At 38.0% G+C, this 9,252-nt stretch overlaps 1 protein-coding gene across 1 annotated transcript; it reads right to left on the bottom strand.

Annotated features, from left to right (window-relative positions):
• Nucleotides 1-2,620: 2,620 nt before the first annotated feature.
• On the bottom strand, nt 2,621-7,133 carry LOC113057122 (homeobox protein SIX3-like). The gene is made up of 2 exons (XM_026224225.1): nt 5,089-7,133; nt 2,621-3,720 (listed from the first exon to the last, which is right to left on the bottom strand). Exons 1-2 carry the CDS (start codon nt 5,778-5,780, stop codon nt 3,528-3,530), a joined length of 885 nt encoding a protein of 294 aa, XP_026080010.1. The 5' UTR covers nt 5,781-7,133; the 3' UTR covers nt 2,621-3,527.
• Nucleotides 7,134-9,252: the final 2,119 nt, after the last annotated feature.

Genomic DNA, 9,252 nt, shown 5'->3' with positions numbered 1-9,252 from the left:
TCAAAGTATTGCTCTTATTACAGTTTTGAACCATGCGGGGAAAGAAAGACAGTAGCTCATAATTAATAGTAGGCTAGCCTTAGAATTGACACGAAATTGCAACAATATGCTGCAAGGTAAAATAATAAGTCTAATGAAGTGATGTAACATAATATTTCAGATGTGAGAACTTTTAATAGCCTAATGAATCTGTTAAAACATATAATTATTTCAGAAGCAGCTAATGTTGGAAACTCGTCAACATGTTTTTATTATTATTATGAGGCTATTATTAGCCTATTTGTCGCATTTTAGGCTATTTGAAACTGCTTTATTAAACTACACACACACACACACACACACGCACACACACACATGTATATATATATATATATATATATATATATATATATATATATATATATATATATATATATATATATAATGAGATTTATTACACCTCATAACTTGGACAAAAAATAGGCCTACTTTACTAAGTAAAATTATCATCTAATGTGTATAGCCTAATAAAAATAATAATGTGAATCATGAATTTTAATAACTTGTTTGGATGATGTTTGTTTGTCTGTTTATTTATTTATTGGCCATGTAGCCGACCGTTGTCATCATCTGCCTAATGCACAGCTTGCCACAATTGCGAATTGCCAATTCACGGTTCGGATTCTAGCTTCACGTACCCTGTTCCGTTTTTTCTTTTCTTTTTTTGTGAGAAGGGGACCGTTTCGGGAGGGAAAGGGCCCAGTCTTGCCAAGAGTGGTTGCACTGACAGGCTATGCCGAGGCTCCACGCTTTCAATCCGGGTCAGAGGGAACTGACGCTCATTGAGAGCTGCATGAATACACACGAATGGAAAAGTTGTGTTCAGTTAACCGATGAAATCAGAGAAAAAACAGGGCTGTACAATATTTTCTTATTGCCGTCTGCGGTCCAGTTGCGTTCATTTGTCTCTGTGCGACGAAGGTTATGGGAACAGGACAAAAAAATCCATTCTGCCTTTTTGACACCCTCGCCAGTGATGATAGTAGCCATACGATGTGTAAGAAAATGTTATGTAGCCTACTGTTGCCGTTGACACGTAGGCTACTTATATTCTGTAGATTACTTTGTGTATAAACATTGAAAGGGATAAAATAAGCCTATCTGAAATTGTGTAACTGAATTGTCAGACACTTTGTTAGCTACAACAAGAGTCACTTTGCAGCACTGCGTAAACTCTGCAGGCATGGGGCCACAAAATTTCGAGATATGTTGCTGGCAAATTACTTTTATCTTTTATTATTATTATTATTATTATTATTATAATTCAGAAGTCTCTAATAACATCTATGTTAAATATAAAAGGCAGTTTAATGCAATAAGTGATTCTCGTAAATTAATTTCCCCGCCACACACAAATTACACCTGTATATCTTACTCTCAAATAGCAGTAGTCTACTGATATTACAGTTGATAAAAAACTGGATTTCTTATAATCAATTTTTCAGTAGCTACATAGGCTACTTGAGAAAATTATCTGCCAATAAATTCATGTAGTCTGAATGATAAAGATCAATGTGAGTGATTTGAGAGCTCTGTCTGCTGATAGTCCATGCCTGTTCACTGCAGATGAACTTAAGACAAAAAAAAAAAAAAAAAATTCAAAGGTTTCTTTATTTTAGCGCATTTGTGTAGTCAAGTGTCATTAGGATCATTGAGCAGGCTGTTTCCTTATTGTCGCGCAGATTTAGACTTGAGAGGACGTACAAGACATACACAATGCGCCTTACATAATTATGAACATGAGTGAAATAATAAACGCAGCCTTATTTAGCATTGCCGGTTGTGAGCTGAAAGTTTCGTCTAGCCTTAATGTTATCTCTCGTGAAACGGACACATATGATTGGGAGGAATAGAGAGCGATGATAAGGGGTAAATTGTATAGGTATATAGACTAGGCTAAACAAATCAATTTATAAAACAAGGACGTCTTAACTAAAAAAAAAACTTTTCTTGTTAGCTGATTAGGTTGTATGTCATATCTACAAGATGTTCCTCTATTTGTGGCAGCTAAATTAAAAATGTAACAAATTGGAGACGCGCGAAGTTAGGATATGTGCACTTACAACGTTATGTTGTTTAGTGGAAGACTATCCTCCATACAATTTACTCAAAGTATATTTTACATAAACAAACTGTTTGTGTTTGTTAAAGTGCGCTGAATAAAATTCATATTGAGCAAAACTAACTACACTTCTAAAGGAAGTGCTTGGTACGGTTTTCTGTTTGTGCATGGGAGTTAGGGTTACTCGCCCAGAGGGAGCTTTCTTTTTGCATAGCTCAACTTTGAAAGAAACGCCGTTTCGTTGACTACAATGGGACACTGGGCCAGTGGAGTTCTCCATAATTAGTCAATTTAATGACGCCCTCACTTTATTTTTGCATTGCAGTCAATGGCTGTTAACAAAAAGGAAGACGAATAAAAACCTTTCTGTAGCCTACCACAAATCGAGTTTGTTGAAGAATTGTGATGCATGTTACACTGCTAATCAACTTATTTCATGCTCTCCGTAAATTGGAGAGAAAACTACTAGAATCTTGTATAGAAATTAGAAAATGTTTTGTGGAAATGACACACATAATGCAATTTTATAACAAAATTGAATACTGTATTTTCAGTTTAGAAACGTATACATTAACAGAAACACGCAAGAAAGTAACATTGAATTATAAGCGCTGGACTGGAAACATGAAATGGACCTGGTCAGTCGATGATGATATCCCATATTTTGTCTTTTGCATTAATCTCGACTGATAATTCATGGTCACTAGCGTTCTTTTCATGGCATAAAACAGAGGAACAAAACGCCTAGAGCACTTAATATTTACGTTTTGACGAATAGTTTATGTAGGGACACCAAGCCAAGAAAAGTGAACAGGGATAGAAAAGAGAATGGGTATAGCAATATTATTTACAGACTTATTTCTACACATATATTACAGACTGGGAGAATGGTCGCATTATTTAAGATATACATAATTCAATATAAAATCTCAAAATAAAAATAAAAATCTGATACAGTCATAACGATTCAGTTCCACATTTGACCAGTACCCCACACAGGCAGTGACAGAAGTGTAGTAAAAAAGGTGCTTACGACTCGAATGATTGTCTGATGAACATAAAGGAAAAGAGGATTGCATCCTGTCTGCTCGTCGTCACTCGGACTAAAATAGAAAAAAAAAGAAAAAAAAGGCGATGGACACCGGTTTCTGGTAATTCCCTCTTCACGGTGGTCCTGGTAGACATAAACGTGGGGCATTTCCCCATATACAAAAAAAAAAATAAAAAAATTATTTAGATATATATATATCATGCAAGTGATGGGGTGGGGGGAAAGTGTGGGGTCCATTGAAAGCGCTTGAAAAAAAGACGTGCTTTTATGTTTTTCTTTTTTTTTAATAGTAATATCAATTGGTTCCTTTTTCATCTTCCCCGATAATCAAGTTTATTCAGGTCCTTTTTCCTGTATATATTTCTTTTTTGCGTATCATACATCGCATTCCGAGTCACTTGATGTTACTGAAAGAATTGACGTGCCCGTGTCGACTCGCTCTGTCATGCTCGAGACACTGGTCGTGGGACTAGCTGCAGTCGAAGGCGACTCCGCAGAGCTGCGTGGGGTGCAGCCGGATTCTGAAAGGGACCGCATGCCATTCTGCCCTATTGCTTGATGCTGGAGCCTATAGCAGAAAAGTGAGAGAATGGTATGCTGTTAGTTATAAAAGTCGTAGTTCATTTTCCCTGAAAAACGTGCCTCCGTTTTACGTAAACATTAGGCTATGCTAGGCTATTTTAAAATAGGCTAGTTCTTCTTCTATATCAAATGATATAGATAACAATATCTGAAATAGATAGGCTAGATGAAAAATAACATTTGTTTACATGGTAAAATAAATACTACTGTTGCTGTTTTGTGGAAAATTATTACTAAATAAAGCATGGCCGCTACATATGATCATATTTATCCTCGAAATTTGACTGACTTCTCGTGATATCTAGTGTTGATAGAATAATTTATTGTAGGCTATTCATTTGTGTGTTTATATGTTCAAATTAGGTGTGATTAGTTAAAAATGTCAGTTTTAGAATGCTGCAAGACCAGAACGTCACAGTTCTTGTTTTTACTATTTGTAATCATCCAGTTAAGTCCAGTTTGTTGATTTATCCATTAAATAATATAAACCAGTTACACCAGTCAAAATGTGTGCTTAGTTTCTGCTGCTTTCTCATTCCATAGTCGCTCAGTACTAATATTTAGCGTTTAGGAGGAAATATAATTTGACTAAATCACCTGAAACAACTCTCACTCGAACTAATTTACGCCATGTTGTCTGTAAAATAATTACGAAGTACACTGGGAAGTGAAACAAAGCCTAATAATTTGCAAGATGTCAGATATACCAAACATTAAACCTTACCTTACCAAAATTTAGCTTGTATTTCTCAATGCATGAGTGTCCACAGAATAGGTTTACAACTATTTGTATTTACAATGTTATGTTACAAAAGTAACTACTCTAGATGATCTGGATAGATTTTACTTTTCCAAATATAGCAACAGAGAAATGCCATTATTGTTATTTTTAGACGCAGCCAATCCATATTTGTATTTTTATTGCTAGTAGGCTATCTTAACATTGGAACAACTGGTAAATTAAGATTTAAATACGTAATATGTTAAAAACGACACACAATAGCTTTGCTGTAAAGAATTTACACATTTGATTACAAGTTCTTTTTGCTTTTTCAGGTTTCATCGATGAGTTTGGAGAATTTTTTCTTTTGCATCATTTTTTTTCACGTTAATAAAATGTATACAGGTAAGTTTTATCTACTTGCTTTTATATTTTGCTTGAGACTGTCAAAACCATCTTACACATGGCACATCCCTCCCTCGTCTTTAACATTTGATTCTGTTTTTACTGCAGTACTTCCTACCTCGTGTTCACACATTTCACAACATTTCATTTATAAAATAATAGTAGTAATAATGAAACACTTAAAGCGCAAAATTCCAATGAAAGTTGAACATGCCTAAGTTGACTGACCTGTTTTTTGCTGCCGCTGCTCTGTCTCGTTGTCTCCGGTTTTTAAACCAATTTCCGACCTGTGTAGGAGTGAGTCCAGTGGCTTGAGCCAGTTCCCTTTTCTTGCTGGGGTTTGGGTAGGGGTCCTGAAGGTACCACTCCCGTAACAGACCCCGCGTCCGTTCTTTGAAACAATGCGTCTTCTGCTCACCGTCCCAGATGGTTCTAGGCAGGGGAAACTTCTTTCGCACCCTGTACTTATCAACCGGTCCTAAGGGACGCCCGCGTAATTTCTCGGCCTCCTGATAGTGAGCCTCGAGCCACATCGCTTGTAGTTTACCATGCGAGTCCTTGGTAAACTTGTGGTTCTCCAGAATGTGATAGAGATCGCGAAAATTGCCTGTGTGAAAGGCAACAACAGCCCGGGCACGTAGGATGGATTCATGCTTGTTGATCGCCTCGCAAGCACCCGGTGCCACAGGAAGCGACCATAGGAAGCGACCCAGCCGCTCGATGTCTCCGGTCTCCTCCAGCGTCTCGCAGACGCTCGCCACTTGCTCCGGAGAGAAGTTTAGGGTCGGTAGCTGAAACATTGACAAGTCTTCGGGAGACCTGGTGCTGGGCGCACTGCTCGCCAAGAGCAAAGGGCGATCAGCAAAGTTTGGCAGGAAGAAATGAGAGGGATAAAGCTCTAAAGGCGATCTGAAAACCATGGAAATGACCTGAGAGAGAAAGAAATGTGCGAAGGAAAAAAGAACGACGAATTCAGATTGAATGATTCAATAGCTATCGCCTAATGACACCAGCCTCATAATATCTCCCCCTAAATCCACCGTGAGTGTAGCATTGAAATATTTTGTTTCGCTTTTCTATTGGTCTTCTTGGTGTCGTTGTAGGGTTGTCATGGCAGCCCTGCCAATCACTGTCAAGCGTGCCAATCATTAGCCAGTACGTAGAGGCTTTCACCACTTCGGCTGCTCGCACGGGGGGTTATCGGGAACTCCAATCTCAACAGCACCCTCCCTCCCTTGACTCGCGTGAAGTCGAAGCAGAGTCTCGCCTATTTGTTGAATGGAATGAGCAATTAGTGGGTGGAATATTATTGTGATCTTAACGAGGCTCGTTAAAGTTAAGAAGATATGTAGGAAGAGAAGGCAGGGGTGGGGTCTCGGGATGACAGTCACGGACACGGGAATTTAAATGAAGCGCTAAAACGGAATCTAGGACGGGGTACACAGATAGGCTATTTCATTCTTTAGCGCCTTGTACGAAGCAGGAGAAGATACGATGCTGCGCCGTCTCGCTTAACCCATGAACACAGTAGCCGTAAAATCATGTATATTGAGTTTTATATTTGAAAGGATCATGTGTTCTCTTTCCATATCCAACGCTGAAAAACTCCCGGATCGTTTTTGTACTTCGATCGCATTTCTGTACGATATGACTGCTATTCTCGCACAGTGACAACCGTTTAGCTTACTAGTGGACGGCGCATCTCTGTCGCTCCGCTGATGCTGCTCAGAGACCAAACACTGGCCCATTGCCCATGCATGTTGAGAATAGCACGTGATCTTTGATGCATATTTGGTTTTTATTTTATCAACTGTTCTTTTTTCAGTTACAGCTAGTCTATAGTTATTATGTGCGCTACTTAGGTCGTTAAAATTAAAAAGCCATTTCCGAGAATGAAGGACATAATCTGTAGGCTATGTCACGAGATTTGGTTTCCAATGGCATGCTGGTATGGATTTCGGCTGGATCTGGGTCTGCATCAAATAGTTTGTACTGCATTATATTTAGACAGTGATAGTTGGTGTTAAAAATGTATGCTACGCATCCACTCGATTAAGAATAATGACCATATTGTGATGAGACGCAGACTTTATCTAAACTAATGCTAAAATTTCCAGAAGTGTTCAGGGATTCGGAACGTGACGTCTCTTTCAAATATTTAATTCAATCTTTTCAAATAATTATGCATGTAAATGGGATAGCTAATACAATTTATTTGAATGAACTTTCCTGTTCCGGTTCCTTTATTATTAGCCTGTAGACAAACCTAGTGCAAGCTGATGTGTGCTTAGCAATGGGGGGGAAATCTAATGGATGTATTGGGTCACGTTGTGTCTCCAGGATCAAATCTGTTTGTTCTTCTGTCACAGGAAACTTAAGTGAAGTAATTCCAAGAGGCACTTGAAGTGGTCCCTTTGGAAAGATTTATGGACTGGAAATAACCTGTTTTATTTCATAGTTGACAGTATTTTTGGCCAAGCTGTTTTACATTTAGAACAGCTATTGATTAGCCTATGTCATATAGAGGCACTGTTCCCTAACGTGAATAAGATAATTAGGCTACATTTTGGAGACATCGGTGTTTGCGTGACGGTTCACAGATGGTTTGCAAAAAAGTACTCGCGTGATATAGAGGAAATGGCGTTGAGACAAAAAAAAAAAAAAAAAAACTTGCCAAGTTGTGGTAAATTCACTTTGTTTAACATAGCCTTTGTTTACGTTAAGCAAGTCATTAGCATCCCCAAATAAGTTAATTCGCCTGGTTTAATCGTCTGTTTATCCCCTAGCTTCCATTGCTCTGTTCCATGCCAAAATCAACGGGGAGCAAGGTCCTCAATACAGATGAACGTTTAGCTCTGTCTTTGTTTATTTACTGACAAAGACTAGCCTATATGAAATATGAATGTAATAGACAGTGGATTATTTCGCAGAACATAATAATATGTGTTTCTTTAATGCTTTCAGTATTTTTGAGTGAAGTGACATCAGGGGTTTGAAACTTATGCGTAATTTCGGTGTTCACTGTTTCTTTGAGAGAGCCATATAGCTTAAATAAAGCTAAGTGTAGTGAGCATGCCAGAGATCATTGAGAAGAGCTCGGTCGTATGAGAAGGTAAGCAAGCAGTTTCTTAGCTCTCTATTTAAACTTGTTCTCACTTCTTATCTCACGAAAATGTGTCCTCCCATATTCGTACCAATGTTGGCAACTACGCGGTTAACATGCATGAGTAATTTTGTGCATTGTGATTCTGGGACTTGCAAGTGTTTGAGGAGGAAAGGGCACGGGACAATGCCTTCTCGTTCAATGTTTTATTTAATTTTAAACACTTTTTTTTCTTCACATCCACTTAGGTCATAAAACATTGCCAAGCAGGAAATCGATCTTCAGGTGACGGCTGCAGAAATACAGAGTTCTATCAAGAGATATCTTCTCGGAAGCAGTGTGGTTTGAGTCTTTCAGTTTTTTTTCTCTCTTTTTTTTTAAACTAACTTATGGGTTGTAAAACTGGACTTGGTTCCATCGATTTTGATTCACTGCTCACTCTTTTTTCCTTTCATGCAACAACTCTTTTTTTTTTTTTTTTTTTGTCTGTCTTCTCCGCTATATTTTCCCTGGTTTCATCCAGTTACAAAGTAGCCTATATTATGATATAGCCTATGCTGTTATCTGATGCTAAATCGCTAAATAGACTTGGATTTAAATGTTGCCATGAGGTCTGTGTTGTTTGTACAAGAGTGGACATCTATTCATCATTTGAATCGTAGCCTATTACTTATTTGTAAAATAGCGAATTGTTCCGAGAGACTCACCAGAGAGTTGGTTAAGTTCTTAAGAGTGTTTAGGGCTTCGCAAAAGAAACCAAGATGCAGTTCATAAAGCGAAGGCGGTAGAATAAACAAAAAGCATCGTTCAATACCAGTTTAAGCCATGCGTATTCCTAGATTATCGCTTGGGAAGTTGTCATCCTCTGCCGGGACGTTGCTCTCACTCCGTGAATGCGAGAGAAATGCAGCTTGCAGCGTTGTGGGGCCGTCGTAACGGGGCGCAAATGCCCCTTTCTATTCTCTGCTCAGGGTCTTAACCTCGGCGGTATTTTGAATCCGCGTGGCTTGTTAAATGTAGGTAGCACAATGGGTGCGTTTTATTACTTTTGCCTATATGACGTAACACCTAATTATGTAGGTAGCCAAGATACCATTAATGAAGATATATGTTTTGGGGGAAAAATGTTTAGAATGACAAATTTGATGTGATATTTGTAAAAGGAAACTGTGTCATTTTATAATTTTTTTATATGCTGATCATCGAACTCACTCTATGAAGTTTTCTACATGATTGATTTGATTATTTTATTTATTTATTTATTTTCCCCTGAGGCTATAGTATATAAA

Source organism: Carassius auratus, chromosome 38, assembly GCF_003368295.1.
Source record: "Carassius auratus strain Wakin chromosome 38, ASM336829v1, whole genome shotgun sequence".
Classification (NCBI taxonomy): Eukaryota; Metazoa; Chordata; class Actinopteri; order Cypriniformes; family Cyprinidae; genus Carassius; species Carassius auratus.
The sequence above is the reverse complement of the archived record's forward strand: the minus strand, read 5'-3'. Positions and strand labels throughout refer to the sequence as shown.